This window comes from Eschscholzia californica, unplaced genomic scaffold, assembly GCF_041429995.1.
Source record: "Eschscholzia californica isolate CP2 unplaced genomic scaffold, dmEscCali1.0.p SCAF_5, whole genome shotgun sequence".
Classification (NCBI taxonomy): domain Eukaryota; kingdom Viridiplantae; phylum Streptophyta; class Magnoliopsida; order Ranunculales; family Papaveraceae; genus Eschscholzia; species Eschscholzia californica.
The window spans coordinates 14,418,171-14,438,103 of record NW_028238472.1 but is presented as its reverse complement, the minus strand read 5'-3'; the positions used below and the strand labels follow the sequence as shown (position 1 = coordinate 14,438,103).

Sequence of the window (19,933 nt, the reverse complement as noted above, 5' to 3'; positions counted from 1 at the left end):
GAAGTAGAATATGTATTCATTCATATATCAAGAAACCCATAGATCTCCATAACATTTTGAAATTAAAGGAGTTCAACACCAAACAGAAAACTAAAAAGGGTTAAGCACAAATCATGATTTCATTTATCTGCCAGATGACAAACGAGGGGAAGTTCTAGTCGGAGTGGAGAATACCTTAGATGAAGTAGTAGTAGAAGAAGAAGATCTAAGTGTTCGACGAGCGCCATCATTAATACTAATACTACTACCCTTGTCTCTTCCATCTCTTGTGATCATCTTCTTCTTCTTTTTCTTCTCCAAAGATGGGTTTAGATCACCATCTTGACTAGTTACTGATGGATCAGAAGTAGCTACTCTATGAAAGTCATCTTCAAGCTTCCGACCCTTCATTGGCCTCTTCCTTTTCCCTTTCTCTATTATTACTTCATCATCCTGATCAGACTCAATAATTTCATCATCATCATCAGAGTCATCGATGAGAGCAAGACGACGTCGTATAGGTTTTGGTTTTGGGGCTGCAGGAGGAGGAGGGGAAGGAGGGGAAGGTTGATCAAGATTCTTCTTGTTATGAAGAGTCGATGACTTGTGTTGATGATGATCTTCAGATCGTAGCTTCTTGAGGTTGCCTTCAATACGACCTTGGAGCCGAAGACGCTTAAAGCTAAGACCACCCATAGACCAGTGTGCCTCATTTGCCCATGAAAGCAACGGATCTAACACCCCTACTGGTTCTACCCTCGTCCCCATTCCATCATCTTCTACGCTGGGAAGTATCAACCTAGGTCTTGGTAGGCTGCTCCCGTAAAACCTTCCTGGTCCTAACGCCACCACCATCTCTCTCTCTCTCGTTTGATTTGACTTGATTTGATAGATCTATTCTCTCTCTCTCTCTTTCTAGTAAATCGGAAACGACGAAACCCTATGAAACACTACTACGGTTACCTTGGCGCCCCCCCTTTTTTATAGAGTTTTAGGGTTCACTATTGGGCGCCAATGTCATCTTTGGCGGGATTATGTTCATTTTGGCGGGAAATCTATCAATTTGGCGCCATTTTGCTACTAGTGGGGTTCACTCCACCACATCAGATTAGTGTTGGTTGTAGATCTGGGCCGGTTCAGGACCGACCCAGCCCAGCCCATTTAGATAGGCCCACTCTGTACGGGAATACTATAGAGAAAATAAGTAGCTTCTCCATTCTGTCCAGATGAGTGAACAAAACCTACTTCAAACCATGAATCTGTATATCATCATTTCAAACAACAAAAACTCATATCAAACAATTTCATTTTATTGTTTTCAATACAAGAAGAATCAATCAAAGAGATGAAGGAAGAAAGATCAATCGACCTTGACTTATTCGATGAGCAGTTTGAGGTAACCTTTGAGTTTTCACCATCGTTGTCATTTCGAATTTGTCTATTAATACCAGATTTGTAATCGACCATTTTAGTTTTAATAAGAGTTCTTCAATGACGAACTTAAAAAACGTTGATGCTTTCAACGGTCCAGATTATAATCAACTATGCGTATCACATTTTGGTCGGAAGGACTAAAAAACCTAAACACGGGAGAATGTGGGACCGAAGTGTGAACTTTCAAAAGCTGATTTCAAAGCACGTGATTTGGGGAACACGAGAGCAACGCGTCACATTGCTACTGGGTCGTACTTCGCCCTATGAGCAAGGACTATACCTAACACACTCACACACACACACATATATATATATATATATGCATTTAATGCAAAAATTTTTTTTTGAATTGTTAAGCGTGTGCCTCGAACCCTTGACCTCTAGGGTGGAAGATAATACCTCTTACCACTCCAACCAAGGGTTGTTGGCATTTAATGCAAAAGTTTACTCTGGAATTTACATTTTTCATCCACACATCAAGTAGTGTTACAAGAAATCCAAAAAAATTGTTAAAGATAAATCAATATGCAAGATTAGGTGCAATGTCGAAAACAAATTGGGTTATTTCCCTAATGGCCCCCAACTTTGTGACCAGCTTCCTGCTTAGCCCCCTACTTTACGAGAAATGTTCATATGGCACCCTCCCGTTATAACACCGTTACTCTCTCTCTTCCATTTCTTTTCTCTCTCCTCCAACATGTTTTCTCTCTCTGCCACCTCGTTAAAACCTGCCAACTCATCATCTTCTCCGGGAAGGTCGTCGGCCGACCAATTTTCCGGCCGGCGACCTTTAAACCTAAAAAAAGAAAAAAAAATAATTTCATCTCTCCTCTCTCTCTCTCAAAATTTTTTTTTTCACCTCCCTCTCTCTCTCTAAACTCCGGCGAAAGGGTTACCCTTCGCCGGAGGACCATTAAGGTCTGCCGGAACAGACCATGAAGGTGAATGTATATTAGAGAAAAAGAAATAGAGAAGAAATAAATCGACAAGAAAAAGAAATAGAGAAACACATATTGCATATTAGAGAAACACAAACAAGTAAAGCAAATAAATTCTAACAAGTGAACTTCTACATGGGTACATGAGGTGAACTCATATTCCAAGATATAAAGATCAACAATTCCATATGTTTGGGCTTCTATTGCAAACATATGTATAAACATTCAATTCCATATGTTACTGATAGTTTGTCTGTTCATAGTTGATCTAGTATAAATGACCAAGGAAAATGGTAGTGAGAAGAGATTAGAACTAATGTTTCCTAATAAAGTTCAATAATCTATTCGGCTAACTCCCAAGTTCAATTTTGATCTGGTTATGTGATCATCATCTGATGTTTTTACATTGGTCAAATAGGAGAAATAAACATGTTTTTCTAAAAAATGTTGATGATATGTTTCTGAGAGATGAACAATAATATGTTTGTGAGAGATGAACAATATACCTAAATAAATCAAAAACTATACAAAGCCAAACAAAACAACATGTAATATGAAACAAATTATCAATTAAGATGAAATAAGGTAAACTATAACAAACATTAACTTACCTCAACAAATCGAACAAACCCTAACACAACAAATGGCCGAAATTTCTGACGAAGAAGAAGATACATAAGATTCAAACTCTATATGGGATATTAGTTTCAAGATTGGGACTTAATTGCATACAAATCGAAGAGAGAAGGTGGAATCATTTCGTTCAAGAGTTAGAAAGCTCGATTTTCGTTTTAGAGAGAGAGAACTCGGTTTACTCTGATATTCTTGTTATGTTTGGTTGTCTAGATTATCTAAACATCCTTTTATAATGAAGGGCAAATATGGAAGCTCATGGTCAAAATAGGGTCATTTGAGTAATACTTGGAAATGAGGGTCATTTCAATAAAGTCCACTCAGTCAAAGGTTATTCCACCCAATTTCCCATTTTTTTCTTTCCACCCAAAAGTTTGTAACCTTGATTTTTTTTTGTTTGAGAATGAAAATATTTTTTATTGGTGGCCAATACGCGGACAACCGTTTTTCTTATACGGACAGCTATTTTCGGGCCCGGTGTGAGTCAACTATGCTTGACTTAGTTGACTTTGATTTAATAAGGGGGCAACTCCATAAAGTCTTAAATACTAATAGCTAGTAATTTGTGGACTATTAACAAAACTAATAGTTAAAATAGGAAAACCTAAACTGTCTTTTTCATCATCTTCTTCCTTTTTTCTTCTTCATTCTCCATAGTCTTATTCTTATTTCTTCACTGCTACTAAAAGTAAACTATAGTTTCTACCACTTTCCAACTTTTTTTTATCAAACCCTAAACGGATGAAGAAGATAAAACCACTCAATCTCCACCAAAAGAAGTCTTCCCGGGCGTTTCTATAATAGGCATTAATGACATTGATGAGGTAAAGCTATAACTTTTACGATTTGATTTAGTATTTTCGTTTGGGTGGTTTGGAAGAATACAAAACAATTTCATGACAAAAAATCGGGGTGAAGTATAATCCCCAGAATTTCGTGGGAAATCCTCGAAAATTCCTAATTTTTCTGGGATTTTCCCACGAAATTATGGTTTGATTTCTTGTGCTTTGCTACGAAATTGGCAAGTACAATTAAAACCAGAATGGTTTGTTTTTTCCGATCCCATTTGTTTATTGTTTAAAATTGTGTAATAGAGCACCCAATTTGACTAACAAACATCATCGCTTGTAGACGAGGCCATACTTTTAAGAGCAGAATTTCCTGACTTTAGCGAACACTTCATAACCGAGAGCGTATGCTTCTCTTACTTACCCTTCGTATATTTTTTAATACTTCATTCGTACGAATTTATGGAAATATTTCTCTAATTTTACAGTTTTTCGAGTCAAGAGAGTTAGTTGTTGAATGATGCACGACGAAAGGAAAGAAAAATCTCTTCGTCCTAGTTAAAAGATCTGGAAGAAACAAAAACAATAAAGGCAAAGGGTCATTCAGCTTGCTAAGGTGTTCCAGGGGTGGTACATATGCAAGTCACAAGACGAAAAATTTCAAGTCCAACATAGACCCCGCCAAAAAGATACGCACAAGTTCTTCAAAGTGTGATTGTCCTTTTTCTATCAGAGTAAAATGTTTGGTATACGGCAAGTGGTGTGTTGAAGTATTAAACGGACGTCACAACCATGCGCTGGCGCAAAATCTCACAGGTCATGCATTTGTTTCTCGGTTGAAGGATGATGAACTGATTATCACTGTCTCGTGACGTTGTCAACATTGCAACAGTTTATGACGTTGTCAACTGATTACCACTATCTCGTGAAGTATAGGTGTGAGGAGAACTCTAATAAGGTGAAAGATCTTTTTTTCGCGCATCCAAAGTGCATAGATATTGCTCAATATTTTCCTCAGATATTGATAATTGACTGCACGTACAAGACAAATCGGTATAAGCACCCTCTACTTCACGCCGTCTCCACAACTTCAATAAGAAAATTGTTCACAATAACATGTGCTTTTATGTATAAGGAAAATACAGAACATAACAAAGAATTTTATTCGAATATGTAGTCTGAGGTTGAGGTGCGTAATTTGAAAGTGACCATATGCTGCTATGATAAAAGAGCGGAGGAGCCAAATTGGATGTACATGCCGGAAATGGGACATGTTATAACGGATGCTTTTAAAATTCCAGTTGTGCTGCTATCCCACACAATGAGTCATACTTTCTTACCAGTAATGAATCATCCAGATGAAATGGGTAATGATATAGTGGTAATGTGGCATGTAAATAATAACCACTACGTTTTAGTCAAGCTCCACCCGTACAGTCCGCTTCCTCCCGTTCCACAAGCGGCTTATTATGAGAAGGTGCAAGGTTCATTTTTTGATCTATGGTTCAAGAAGTTCGAAAGCCAATTTCAAAATTTTAAAGAAATGATGCCAAAAAAGAAGGTCGACAACGCCATCGTCCTAGTCGGAGAAGACAACTTGCAATGATTTTATTATTTAGTTATTGTTTCTTTAGATAAACCGTATGTTTACATTTCATTATTGTAAGTGAATTATAGTTCATATTATTTTTGATTTTTTTTTGATACATAATGATCCATAAAAATAAATAAAAAAAAACTAATTTGCTAAATTCGTAGATTGTATTCGAAATTTTTGTAGAACAAAACATAGTTGCCTTGATTTTCGAGGCAACTTATGTTTTGTTGTACATACCACGAAATTATATTTTGTTTTTCGGTCATTATCTTTTTTGGTGTTTGTATTTGTTCAAGTATGTTATGTTTGGGAAGATTCTAGCAACTCCGTTGTCTTTGTTTGATGCCAGAACCACCAATGCTTCTCCAAGAAATTTCTCTCTCTAAAAATTTGGGTGATGATGAAGAACAAGTAGTAGAAGAGGTGAAGATTAAACTAGGATTTATGGAGAAAGAAGGAGGTCATCAAATAATACATCTGATTCTAAGAGGACTTGAGTGAAAATAATAGAGAGTTGTCCCCTTAGAAACTGATGCCCATATAAAAAATTTAATTTTTTTGGGTTGTCCACATAAGATAGTTGTCCATATAAGAAAAACGGTTGTCCGCGTATTTGCCCACCTTTTATTTCCCAAAATATGGACCAAATTTTGTAGTCAAATGGACTTGACCAAGCAACAACGCAACCCACATTTTCCCAACGGTCACTTTTTTTTCTTGAACTTTGGTATCTATATTGCTCTTCAGTTCTCTCCTCCTCCTCTCAGTTCTCTCTCCCCTACTTTAAATCTCTCTCCTTCTCCCTCTCTCTATCTCTCCCCTAGTTTCGATCCCTCTCTCTCTCGGTAGCTCTCTTACTTTCAAACCCTAATTCAAACTAAATTGCCCCTAAGTTGGTTTCTTCCTGTATTCGTGATTCTGGGATTCATGTTCTTCAAGACCTTGAAGTCACTTGTCAACTTCAATTAGAATCGTTAAAGGCAATTTACACTGTTGATGAAATCAAAGGAGCGAACGAATTCGGTACTGTTCATTTGAATTTAAAGCAAATCAATTTATTCTGTCATCTTGGTTTTGCTAATTGTTTAGTAGCCGTGATTACTTATCTTTCGGGAGAATTTTTCTTCATAGGGTTTACTTTATCTTCTTACTACTTAAAATCTATGTTCTTTACAAGAGAAAAACTAAAGTCCATCATATCTTCTTACCCTTGAAAATTTGGAATCTTTTATGTGAATGTTGAAAGGAATTACTTCGTTTGCTTTGATTGTTTTGACTGGTTTTTCGTTCTTGAAACCCTAATTGGAAGACAAGAAGTTCTTGATAATTGTTACACAAATTGTAAATGGATAGTTAATCACATTATATGCCTTCTTCCTGTCCAACTTTTTTCAGTTCTGTATATGCCATCATGTTATTGATGTCATGTCCATGACCATGTCTGTGCATCCTGAAAATTAGGGCAGCCTTAACAAACTAAATGATACAATATGTCAATATCTTTGTATATGCAGTTAAATGGATAAACCGTGGTTCCACCCTCGTGTACTTGTAAGTTGTAACCAGTCGATAGAAGTGTTTATTCATTGTCAATTTTACTGCTCATTTACGCTAGTACTTTGTCAATTAACACGATCTGTGGGTTGGGAATTACTTTTTATTTTTATTGAGTTAGCCTTCCTTGTTTTTGCAATCCCCAGTCGAGAGGAGTTTTTTGCCTTATTTAAACTGTTTATTCATTGTCTAGATCACAAAATTATATCTTCACTAGCTGTTTACGCCAAGAGGGGATACTCTTTAGATCAATGTAATTGATGTGTTTTGCTTTAGAAATATCAAATATTTTTTCATTTTATAGTTCTTTTCTCAATCTGTTGCATGCTCTTTTTTTTTTATATTCCACGTTGCCTATGCAATTCAAAGCATATTTCTAGCAAGTACATTATCAGAACTTGTATTTCTGTTCCAGACTAATAGATGTATTATGTGATAATTCTTTTCGAAGAATCCTTTTCTCTGTATGGTGGTCGGTATCAAATGTTTTAACAAGGCATTACATGGATGCTGAAGTTCTCAACGCCTTATCTTCTTCCGGAGTAGAAGGAAAAAGTTTTCGACCTCTTTCTGTTGGGTGGGCTATTATTCACACTTCTTAGTTTCCGTGTTTCCCTTTGAGTCATCTGTAGGTGTCTTGTTGGGGGTTCTCTGTTTCAGCGAGTCATTTGTGTAGCTACTTCGTTTCAATTAAAAAAACAACTTCATTTCTAGGTTATGAATATATATATATATATATATATATATATATATATATATATTTATACACTGTATCATTAGATATTCTTTTTGTGCTTTAAATCCAGTTTGATAATGCTCTTCCACCCTTGCATGAAACATGCTCAACCTTGACGTCGTGGACATAAGTGGGGAACAACATCTTGATGTAATACGTATATTCTTCATTGCCTTTTGTACCGCATCACGGGCATGGGGATTGTAATTATAATATTATAGTTTCTGACTAATTCTAGAGTAGCGCTGTGCGGTTCTGTTGGTTAATTCTAGAGTAGGCACGGGGATTAATTTATAATTATAATACGTATAGTTTCTTAACATACATTTCCTTTAACTGATTGCAAGTGATTAATGTACATGTTCACAAAGATAAGCACTTGATATTCTAATATATTGGGTTTAACCACATGTTTTTCACTCTTAAAGAAAACATTTTGTATTTTGTCATCGTGTGTAGGTTAGCGCTTGATATAATGATAAAGAACTGTTCCGCACTCCTTTTTCTTCATTTCCCATTTCTGGTAACTAGGGAAGTAAGGTAACACATCTCATAACAAGTTGATAGACAGTATTGAGTTTAACCACATGTTTTTCACTCTTAAAGAAAACATTTTGTATTTTGAAGACAGATTTCATGTTCTTTTTTGCCTGGTTTGGCTAGTTGATTGTTTATTTTTAAAGATGCTTGAATGTGATGGAAGGATCTATTGAAATTATTAATGTGTGATTACATAGCATAAAAATGAACAAGTTTGTTAAATAGTCGAATTGTGTTAGATAAATGTTAACTGAACTGCTGTAGATGAGGATCAAAAATTTGTTCTTGGTCGATTTTTAGATTCAAATTTCACGGATGATCCGCTTATCACGGTTTGAGGGTTAAAACTTTTAATCTTTCTTATCAGGTCAGGGACACTTCCACTGCTACTACTTTTTCGATTTTTGTTATCCTGCTATTAGTTTTAATAGGAAACGGAATTAGTTAAAACTAAGTTAAAGGAAAGAGGTGCTATTTTAATTTGACATATTCCTTACAGTCGTATACCACTTGACATTTAAAATACCTATGATGATGCCCTGGTTATTTGATATAGAAGAGGTTTTTTTTGCTTTTCCAAATTTTATGGATTACCTCACTAAGAGATCTTCTTGCTCACGAACTTAAGCACCAATAGGTTTTGGGCTCCCATATATTATATATGTTATATGTTTGGAGTACAGAGGTACTGTTTCCTTGCCAAATGAAGTTGTTTGTATCCAGCTCATGAATTTAGTGGCCGAATCTTCAAATTTGATATTTTGGTTTTGTGTCATGCTACAAGTCACTCACTGAGCTGACTCAAGAAATAATTTCAAATGAAAACGGTACAATTGTGACTCTACAACTATATCATTCTTAGGTCGCTTGAACTGGCATGCTCATATACACAGAGTATTGTCGTGGATCACCAATCTTTACCATTTATTAAGCTGCATTCTATCTTATGTTAGGTGCTAAACTTTTTGCAGATATTTGGGTTATTTTCATTGTTCTAAAGACATCTACTTTATCCGTGAATTTTTTGCTAATGTGGATTGATTGGAAATAGAATGCGTTTCCTTAGAAATTTATATCGATGAAACTTCATTACATGGATTGTAAGTAAATAGCTAGTTGGAAAAATTAAAGCGTGTGCCTTATGTGGGAGTGTTATGCCTATGCGGGAAGGATTTGTGAGCAATTTAAATTGATAATGGTTGGGGAATAAATATATAACTAATATATATGGTTGCGCTTTTACATTTGTTACTCTGAAAAAACCAGTTTGAGCAACATAACTTCCTAGAATAATGTGTAGTGAAGTGCCTTAACCACCAAGAATCAAAATCTTTATATTTAATCCAATGACCTTTGCCTGGATCTGAGTATGAACAATTTCATTTAGCGTAATTAGTATTTAGTAGTTTATAACTGCAATTTATCTTTACAGGTTTCTACTTTGTAAGAGGGCCTAACCTCCTCGTTCGAGGGCCATGCTTATTGAAAGCAATATAGTTCTGTAGAATTAAGGCAATAGAGTCAACTAATACTTGGAGTATGTACTAAAATATGTTATTTTCTTGTTGTACTTTAGTTGCATTTGAAGGCGCACATTATATCAAGTGAAGAAGATCTATGCAAAAGCTGTTCTAACATCTAGTCCAACTGGCTGATATCTAGCTTACAACTTCGACATGACATTTGAAAGTTGGTTTGTGGCATTATCCATGACTATTATCTTAATATATTGTTAATATTATAATGTTATGGTCTATTTTCTCAACTCTTACGTAGTAGAGTAGTGTAACGATTGAAGAAAAGGCAATTCAACAGTACGATATATTGGATGCAAATTACCAGTTTATAATATGCCTTGTCCACTCATGGAATTGGATCTTTGTTGACTTTCGATTCCACCCTCAAATTCTATTTACAGGAAAAAGAAACTAATAACATGTTTGCAATTGAACTAAACACAACTAACGGTTTTCTAACTTTTCAAGAGAGCCTGACGTCCTTGTGTTAGACCATAAAGCCAACTTTGGTACATTTATGTGGAATGAAAAGGATAGTAATCAATCTAATACTTTTGACATATATTATAAAATATTAGTGAATTAAAAATAAAAATAAAAATAAAAATAAAATAAAACTCATCATAGTTGTAAATTCGAGTTTCTTTGATCACTACTCACTCACTGGATAGAATGATTCATTAATTATCTTTTGGTATGTTAACTATTACGAGTTGTAGTTGTTTTTCGACAGGTTAAAATGATTATGCAAGTGCGAGCAGTACCAATATCAGTGTGAAGCTTTGAATAGTGTAGCCCACGATAGAAATGCTCAAGTGCATAAGACCAAGACTGGTTGTCTCCACAAATTACCACATGGTCAGATTTATTACATTTAAACTGCAGATTTGCTTAAGTATCTTTTGAGCAAGCTTAGTCTTGTAGTAAACTACTTTTTGTGTTGTTTTTGTATTTTTTTTGGTGATCTTTAGAGGCCAAATATATTTTCCAACTAACTTGGATTTGTGAAAAAGCTGTTGTCTACCAAGATATATGGAAGTATGTTAGCTTTTTTAAACTTACGATTTGACTGATGGGGGCGTGATTTTTAACTAGTTTTTGATGGATTAGTGTATGTAACTAACATGATGTGTTTGTGTTTTACAATATGCTCTGGAGGGTCTTAGGTGATGTCTATTGATTCCCAAGCTAATTTGATTAGAAGGTCAGTAGTCAGTGTACATTTAACTAATGTTTGATGGATTAGTGTATGTAACTAACGGGATGTGTTTGTGTTTTACAACATGGTCCAACGAGTGGTTGTTGTACCTATGCTCCAACTGAAGGGTCTTAGGTGATGATTATTGATTCCCAAGCAATAAGCAATGCAGTTAGAAGGTCAGTAGTCAGTGTAAATGTAATTAATGTTTGATGGATTCATGTATGTAACTAATGTGTTGTGTTTGTGTTTTACAACATGGTGGCTGGTTATTATACATGGTTATTGATTCCCAAGCAGTTAGTAATGCGGTTAAAAGGTCAGTAATCAGTGTACTATTAAAGTATTTGACATGATTAAAATTTATAGATCAATCTATTAGACTTGCTTAATTTTTCCTCCAAGGAAAATGTCTTTGCCTAACTAATTAAATTACGCATTTTAAAATGGTAGTGTATAATATATTCAATCCAGCCGTTTGGCAGTAGTCGAGATCAATTGTTGACAAAGCCTAAGTACTGAAATGAAGCTGGTTGAGTGATAAACTTAGACGGATTTTCCCACCACATCAGATAGATGCACTAACTCAGCAGGGATATTTACACTATTGTGAGCAGATAGCAATTGTAACCAGTAATAAAATTATGCCACGACAACATTTTGCTCAACATATGAGGCCCTGATTTTGAGTAATGGAAACAGCTGAGACCTACCGTTTAGCAGGCTTGGGAATCTACAATGTGATTTGATCAGGTATGGAAACTACATTTTTTGTTAAATCAAATGAAGTTTCTCGGAGTATATACTACATCACATTTGTTGTTGCTGTAGTTCAATACTTCAATCTACAGGTAGCTTGCTTACAACCTCGACAAAGGTATGTGGAAGTAAGCGTGTAGTTTTCTCCATTGCTGCTATTATGATGTATTGCTAAAATACTATGTTATGGACCTTAAGGTCTAAAGTAGTAGAGTAGTGTAACGAAAGAAACCAAAGAAGATTTAACAGTAGGGTGACACATACTTGCAAAATAGTAGTATAATATACTCAATCTAGTCTTAATGGATGCATCTTTATCTTTGTTTGGTTTGAGTCAATCTTGAAGGGTCTCAATAATTGAGATTGATGGCAAATAGTTAAGCTATGATACTGAATTGGATCTGGACACTAAACACTGGAGTTAGGTTTTCCATGCACACATCATAGAATATCAATTAGTTTATCTTTTTTTAATATGTTCCATGTTGATCTCAATTCTGTCTGATCCTAAACCTCATATATCCAACATTTGGAGCTTGTTTATTTTATTTCTCCAACTGCACCAGTCATTACCAAAAGACGCTTTGGTACTTTACTTGCAGGATGTAGCATGAAGAATAAGTTAACACCATATAATACATGAGCTGATATTGAGTGTTGGGTCATGGAAGGAGAATACGATCTGATTCGGAATATGTGGTTTGGAAGGATAAAAGAGATATAACTTTTAGCTATGTTGACAACAACTTCATCATATGCAATGTATAGACTCATGGTACTTTTGTGTGGTGTAAAATATGAATGGAATAAAAGACAGTGAAATAGAAACATTCAGCCATTAGGAACGTCTAGAGATGGTAACATGATAATTAAAATGCTCATTTGTTACAACTACAAATGCAGGTAATAATGAAGAGACATTTTAAGTAACATAAAGACATTATCGTTTTATCGTTTTGTGTTTAACTGGGAAGGTGTAATGTCGTCACATAAAGACATATCTTGCTAGTAGTTTTGTTTTTCTGAAGTTTCCCTATCAATATAAGGATTCAGTTTTTCAAAAATAAAAGATATTTAAAGTAAAGGATACAAGTTTATTATTTTCTTAACTAGATTTACTTTGTATTTGATGTGGATACAAAATCAAAGTTCATCTTTGTTGTGATGTGAAGTGGTTGCCAACTTAAATAGATGTTGGAGAATGATTGTATATATGTTGATGTGAAAACAAGTATTATTTTTCCACATATTAAAACTCACTAATTGGTCTGTGGTCTATACATAATTTATTTGGATAATGTGCATTAAAATACCAGTATTGGAATCTTTATATCGAACCTAATATGAGTTGGAACAATTTCATTTACTGTAAAGTTAAGAGTTACTACTGACCTATCTTTTTGTACTAACACTAATGATTTTACTATTCTTCGCTTAGAATTTATGTACGATGAAGGAATTAATAGCAACTTTGTTGTTACAGTAAGGTGACTATCAATAATTTCTAGTTTTTACGTGGATCTGACATCCTTGCATTAAGGCCGTGCTGCTACGAGGAGTATATACTAATTTACTAGGAGATTGATATACCTGTGCTGAATTAAGGACAGTAGAGCGCCAGCTACTGCTAGGTGTATAGACTAATTTACTTTTGTTGGTGTACTTTAGTTGCATTTGGAAGCACATGCCTTAGCAAGTGAAGAAGATCCATCCAAAAGCCTTTCTAGTCCAACCTGCAGGCAGCTAGCTTACAACTGCGAAAAATATGTTTGAAAGTAGGTAAGTCTCTCTCATTGCCATTCTAGTGTATTATTATTACTTTATGTTATATTTTCAAGTAATAGAGTAGTGTAAAGATGTATGAGAAATGGTCTTATTTAAAATGCCATGCCAGTGAACTCTTGGAAGTTGTGTCCTCTTCGGCATCAGGTTAGTGTATATCTTGATGGGCATCAAGCTTTTGAAATGGAGTCTTTTTCACTAAAGCGTGTGTCATCTGTCTTTTTTCTTAACTGTGAATTAATATATTGCAAAGAGATATTTAGTTATTTACCAGCAAGCTTTTAGAGGCAAGGTTACATGTTATGACATCCAAGCGTCCAAGTCGTGAACCTAGACGTTGTATGAATCGTTTTGGCCATATTAAGGTTTCTAGACCAATGGAATAGAATACCTTTTAATCTTCTTCTACTATGTTAGTACAACTGTTTTCTTTGAAGAATTTATATTCCTCTCTTTCCAGATGCCCCATATAAAAGCTTTAGCGAGCATGTTCCCAATTTCCTTTCGGCCCTTCAACTTCTTGGGCCCTTACCACTGTTCCAATAGGTGGTTAATTGCCCTCGCCCCTCGGGTTGCACCCTCTTAGAGTTAGGTGTTGGTGAAATAATCCCATAGGCACGCAGCTACTTAGCAATGGATGAATATGTGGTTTGTAGTCTCTTCAGCCTCTTTCCACATGATATCTCTTCGAACGACAAGAAAACCCCTTCGCTTAAGTTGATACATTGTGGGGAGCTTTTGGGAGCATGCTGCCCAAACTGTGAAGCTGACCCTGGGAGGGGTTGGCTTCTTCCGGATATCCTCACAAGTCAGCTCGAGGTCACCTGGCTCGTGTTGCTTTTTCCTTCTATAGTAATTAGTGACATTCAGGCGTGTATCATCTGTTTGATACACAAGTTATCCTATTCCTTCTATTGTTGTTTCTTCCTATGCATACATGGTGGTGCAATGATTTTCAACACGACTAATGGGATTGTGACTTCTTAAAAGGGCATGAACTCCTAGTGTTAGGTCATTCTTAATCAACGCCAAATTTGATATATATGTGTGGAATTAAAAGGAAACTATAGTACTCATATGGTATAATGAAATATGAGATGTAAATTAACATTCATGATGGAAAGAAAACGACATCGTATCTGTGGACATATTAAATTATTAACTAGTATGAGTTGTATGTTTTTTCGACATGTTAACTGATAATGAAAATGCAGTTTGTGCCTAACTCTGCTTGAAAAGTTGAATAGATTTCGAACATGATATAAAACCTCAAGTGTATAAAATGTCAGGAGTTGAAAAGTATCTTTTGATAAGTTTAGATTTTTATTCAAAACATGGTTAACTAATTTTGGTTCCTGCTGTATCGTTCTGGTGGAAGTTGAGAGGCCAAATTATTTTGCAACTGATGAGGATACATGGGAAAATCTTTGCTGTTAGATCTCCAGGTAGCTAAGCTACCAAATTTATTAAGATATGTGGAAGCATGTCAAGCTTTATAGAACTATGGTTTGCGCAAGGAAGCATGCCATTTTAACTCGTGTTTGATTGATTCCTCTAGATAACCAATTAGTTGTTTACCTATGCTTCAACTAAAAGGGTATTTTTGCAGGTGATTATTGATTTCTAATCAATAAGTAATGTGGTTAGATGGTCGGTGCTCAATGTATTATTTAAATTATTTGACATGATTAAAATTTGTAGCTTAGTTTATGGGACTTTCTTAACCTTTTTCCCTTGGAAATTGTTCGTTTGATCTGAAAACTAATAAAATTACGCATGGTAAAAATAATAGTGTAGAATATAGTCATTGTAGTCCATTTAGGAGCTGCATTTTGATTGGTAATTGGCTAGTGGGAATAAATGGTTAACAAATACAAAGTACTGAAATAGATCCTGTTGCTATAATGCTATGATAACAAATACAGATTTTCCAGCACCTTATAAAAATGCACTAACCTAGGTGGTAACGATATTGAGCATAGGGTTTACTGTATTTTCTTTGTACTTAAAACTATGTTCTAGAGAAGAACTAAAGTCCATCTTATCTTTTTTACCCTTGAAATTTTGGAATCTTTTATGTGAATCTTGAAAGGAATTACTGCGTTCTCTTTGATTGTTTAATTGGTAGGTCGTTTTTGAAACGTATTTGCAAAAACAAAAGTTTTTGATGATTGTTTACATAAGCAATAATGTATTCCGCCATGTTATTGCTGTCATGTCCGTGACCATGTCTGTGCCTCCTGAAAGTTAGGGCATCTTATGCATATGCAGTTAAATGGGTAAACCGTGATTCCACCCTCGTGTACTTGTAAGTTGTACCCAGTCGATGGAACTGCTCATTTACGGCAAGTACTTTGTCAATTAACATGATCTGTGGGTTGCGAGTTTCATTTACTTTTGTAGCAATTCCTAATCGAGAGGATTTTTTTTTCCTATACGCTAATTGAATTTTTAATGACTTAAACGTCTTCTAGATCACAAAATTATATCTTCATGAGAGACTGTTTACGCCAAGAGGGGAAACTCTTTAGATCAATGTAATGGATGTGTTTTGCTTTAGAAATATCAAATATGTTTTCATTTTGAAGTTCTTTTCTCAAATTATTGCATACTCTTGTTTTCTTCGTGGGTTGCTTATGCAATGCAAAGCATATTTCTAGTGTCTCAACCAACTAGTATAATTTTCGAAAAAATATAGCAAGCACATTATGAGAACTTCTATTTCTAGTGAAAATCCACACCAATAGATGTATTATGTGATAATTCTTTTGAAGAAACCTTCTCGGTATCAAATGTTGTAACAAGGCATTACATGGATGCTGGAGTTCTAAGTGCCTTATCTTTATTCGGAGTAGAAGGACGCAGTTATCAACCTCTTTCTGTTGGGTTTCACTGTTGAGTAGGCTATTATTCACACTTCGAAGTTTCTGTGTCCCCCTTTGAGTCATTTGTTGGTCCCTTGTTGGGGTTTCTGTTTCAGCTAGTTCTTGGGCCTATACTTTATTCTGGGCTATACTTTTATATCTACTTCGTTTCAATTAAAAAAACAACTTGACTTCTAGGTTATGAATATATATATATATATATATATATATATATATATATATATATATATATATGTATTTATATATATATTCTTTCAGTAGATATTCTATTTGTTCTTGACGCCCAGTTTGATGATGCTCTTCCACCTTTGCATGAACCATGCTCACATTGACGTTGTGGATATAAGTGGGAAACAAAATCTTGATGTAGTACGTATTATCTTCATTTCCTTTTGTACCACATCACGGGCGTGAGGATTGTAATTATAATATTATAGTTTCTGACTAATTCTAGAGTAGCGCTCTGTGGTTTCTATTGGTCATTGCTCTTAACATATATTTCCTTGTAACTGATTGCAAGTGATTAATTTACATGTTCTCAAAGATAAGCACTTGATATTCAAATATATTGGTTTGTACTTTGTTTTCATACAGCTAGAGGCATTGCTTTATTTTGGAACTTGTCACAGCGTGTAGGTTAACTGTTTCATGCTTCTTTTTCTTCCTTTCCCATTTCTGCTGGGGAAGTAAGGTAATTACAGTATTGAGTTTAACCACAAGTTTTTCACTCTTGAGAAAACATTTTGTATTCTGAAAATAGATTTCGTGTTCTTTTTTGTCTGGTTTCACTGGTTGGTTGTTCATTTTCTGTTAAAGATGCTTGAAAAAGTTTGTTAAATAGTCGAATTCTGTTAGATAAAATGTTAATTGAACCTGCTGTAGATGAGGATGAAAAACTTGTTCTTGGTCGACTGTTAGATTCAAATTTCACGGATGATCTCTCCCAGCATACATTTATTACGGTTTGAGTGTGAAAATTTTTAATCTCTCTTATCAGGTCAGGGGTACTTCTACTGCTACTACTTTTGTCTATTTCTATTATTCTGCTTTTATTTTAAATATGGACTGAATTAGTTAAACTAAGTCAAAAAAGTTAAAACAAAGAGATGCTTCTCATTTTAATTTGACTTATTCCTTACATCCATATACCACTTTGCATTTGAAACACCTTTGACGACGCCTTGGTTATTTGATATGAAAGAGGCTTTTGTTGCTTTTCCAAATTTTATGGATTACCTCACTAATAGATCTTCTTGCTCATAATCATAAGCATCAACGGGATTGGGCTTCCATAAATTATGTACTGAAACTATTGTATGAAAGAGAATGACTACCAATATAGTTAGGAGTTGTGGAAGCGGATCCTAAAGTTGAGACCCAAACAGAGGATCCTGCTAAGAAGTTTGTTATCATGAATGAAGATGAGAGAATGGAACACCTCCTTAGTACTGGAGCCAATCTGGGCTTTTCAGGGGGGGGGGGAAGAGTATGAGAGGGTGATCCAGATCCTTAGGGAGGAGAACATCGACATGGGTTTTAAGAACAAAGATACCACTGGAGATGAGGAAGCCATGATAGTAGAACCACTATCAGTCATCGCCCCTCCTTCAGGTCAGGAGCTAATATGCAGAGCGATTGTACCTTATGTTGGCTCTGTGGACCAGAACCCAGGAGAAGGATCCAGCAAAGGCAAAGGCAAGAAGTTGAAGAAAAGAGTTGTGATGAAGAAAGTCGTTCGGGGACCGGCTGACAGAAAGAGGAAGTCCGAGAGAGTCAAGAAGGAGAAGAAGAGCTCAGGCCAAGGGGATGAGGCTGATCGATGCCCCTGAACATTCTAAGCTGGAATGTCAGGGGCTTGGGTAAGCCAGGAAAGAAGCTAGCAGTACGTAGACTAGTTAGACAGTTTGATGTGTCGTTATTATGTATTCAGGAATCAAAAGTTAGTGATTTTCAGCCTTCCTTATTTCGTAGTTTGTGGGGTTCAGATGTCTGTGGGTGGGATGGGATTCCCTCTGAGGGTGCCTCAGGGGGTATTTTGTGTCTTTGGGACTCACTTGCCTTGTCAATGTGTGATGTTTTGAAAGGCAAGTATAGCATTTCTATCTTGTTTAAGAGTATGAATGATGATTTTGAATGGGTATTTACTGGTGTCTACGGACCTTGTGTGAACTCTATGAGAAAAGACTTATGGATCGAACTAGACTTAGTAGCAGCAACCTGGGATAAACCCTGGTGTGTAGGTGGTGATTTCAATGTAATCAGGTTCCTCCATGAAAAGAAAGGTAACTCTACAATCACACCTGCTATGAGAGATTTTGGAGATTGGGTTGATAGAAATGCGATGCTAGATCTGCCCAAGCAAGGCCTGGAATTCACCTGGACAAATAACCAAGAATCCCCTACCTTGTGTGTGTTGGATAGATTCCTGATTAATGGGACTTGGGAGGATAAGTTCCCTGGGGTTGAACAAATTGTGCTTCCCAGACCAACATCAGACCATACTCCCCTGCTGCTTCGAGCGGAGATCGATCACTCAAACCCCCCACCTTTCAGGATGGAGGAGGTGTGGATGTTGGATAAAGACTTCAAGGAGAACATAGCTAGCTGGTGGCATGAGGGTCCTAATGGAACCTCAGCTGGACACACACTGTGGACTAAACTACAGTTTCTGAAAGATAAACTTAAAGGTTGGTCGAGAGAGAAGTTCAGAAGCTTTTCTAAGGAATTCAATGAGTTGCAGAATGGTATTAAGGACTTAGAGGTGAAAGAGGAAAACCAAGGCCTATCTCACAGTGAGTTCACCTCTAAGAACATGATGAAGGCCAACCTGGACAAATTACTTAGCCTCGAGGAGATTAGCCTTAGGCAGAAATCCAGGTTACAGTGGCTAAAGGCAGGGGATAGGAACACATCTTACTTCCATAAGATTGTGAAGTGCAGAAAAAGACAGAACAGGAGAAGTGTAATTATGAAGGAAGAGACAGCAATATCGGAGGAGGAGGAGATTAGAAGGGAGGCTGTCACATACTTTTGTAACTTGTATGAGGAACCGAGGATGTGGCGTCCTGGCATAGATAACATGCATCTCCCTTCCTTGTCTGGTGTAGAAGTACCTTCTGGAAGCAGATACATCAGAGGAGGAAGTGATGTGTGCACTCAAGGAGCTAGCTAAGGACAAGGCCCCTGGGCCGGATGGCTTTCCTATATCCTTTTTTGTGAGAACATGGGATACCATTAAAGCCATCATGATGGAAATGATTTGTGAGTTTATGTCCGGAGCTCACTTCCACTGGAGGCTGAATCATACCTTCATTGTACTTATCCCTAAAACCCAGCATAGCTCCAGCTTCAAAGAATACAGACCAATCAGTTTGGTGGGAGGAGCCTATAAGATTGTCTCTAAAGTCCTGGCCTCAAGGTTGTCTAGAGTTTTGGGCAGCCTAATCTCACCTTTCCAGGGAGCATTTGTTAATGGGAGACAGATCCTGGATGGAGTGTTGATAGCTAATGAGTTGATCGATTCCAGAAGGAAAGCAGGCACTAGTGGGTTAGTAGTGAAGGCTGATTTGGAAAAGGCTTATGATAGAATAAGT

At 36.1% G+C, this 19,933-nt stretch overlaps 2 protein-coding genes and 1 long non-coding RNA gene across 4 annotated transcripts; 2 read left to right on the top strand and 1 right to left on the bottom strand.

The window, feature by feature from the left end:
- On the bottom strand, positions 1-976 carry LOC147537320 (microtubule-associated protein). Its single transcript, XM_086644033.1, has one exon. The coding sequence runs from the start codon at positions 832-834 to the stop codon at positions 124-126; it is 711 nt and encodes a 236-aa protein (XP_086500159.1). The 5' UTR covers positions 835-976; the 3' UTR covers positions 1-123.
- A 5,130-nt stretch (positions 977-6,106) lies between these two features.
- Positions 6,107-15,001, top strand: LOC147537319 (uncharacterized). Of its 2 annotated transcripts, XR_015226060.1 has the most exons (8): positions 6,107-6,392; positions 8,119-8,199; positions 9,776-9,892; positions 10,450-11,093; positions 11,215-11,233; positions 11,532-11,667; positions 11,746-11,791; positions 13,342-15,001. It is a non-coding gene; the product is annotated as an uncharacterized LOC147537319 (long non-coding RNA). The 2 variants fall into 2 exon arrangements; XR_015226059.1 differs by lacking the exons at positions 8,119-8,199; positions 13,342-15,001 and having other exon boundaries at positions 11,746-12,115.
- Positions 15,002-18,184: 3,183 nt separating this feature from the next.
- On the top strand, positions 18,185-19,512 carry LOC147537318 (uncharacterized). Its single transcript, XM_086642762.1, has 2 exons — positions 18,185-18,199; positions 18,271-19,512. Exons 1-2 carry the CDS (start codon positions 18,185-18,187, stop codon positions 19,510-19,512), a joined length of 1,257 nt encoding a protein of 418 aa, XP_086498888.1.
- The last annotated feature ends 421 nt before the right edge of the window (positions 19,513-19,933 follow it).

Bases quoted from the DNA above. Each gene is read 5' to 3' on its own strand.
- LOC147537320 (XM_086644033.1), bottom strand. From the start codon at position 834: ATGGTGGTGGCGTTAGGACCAGGAAGGTTTTACGGGAGCAGCCTACCA.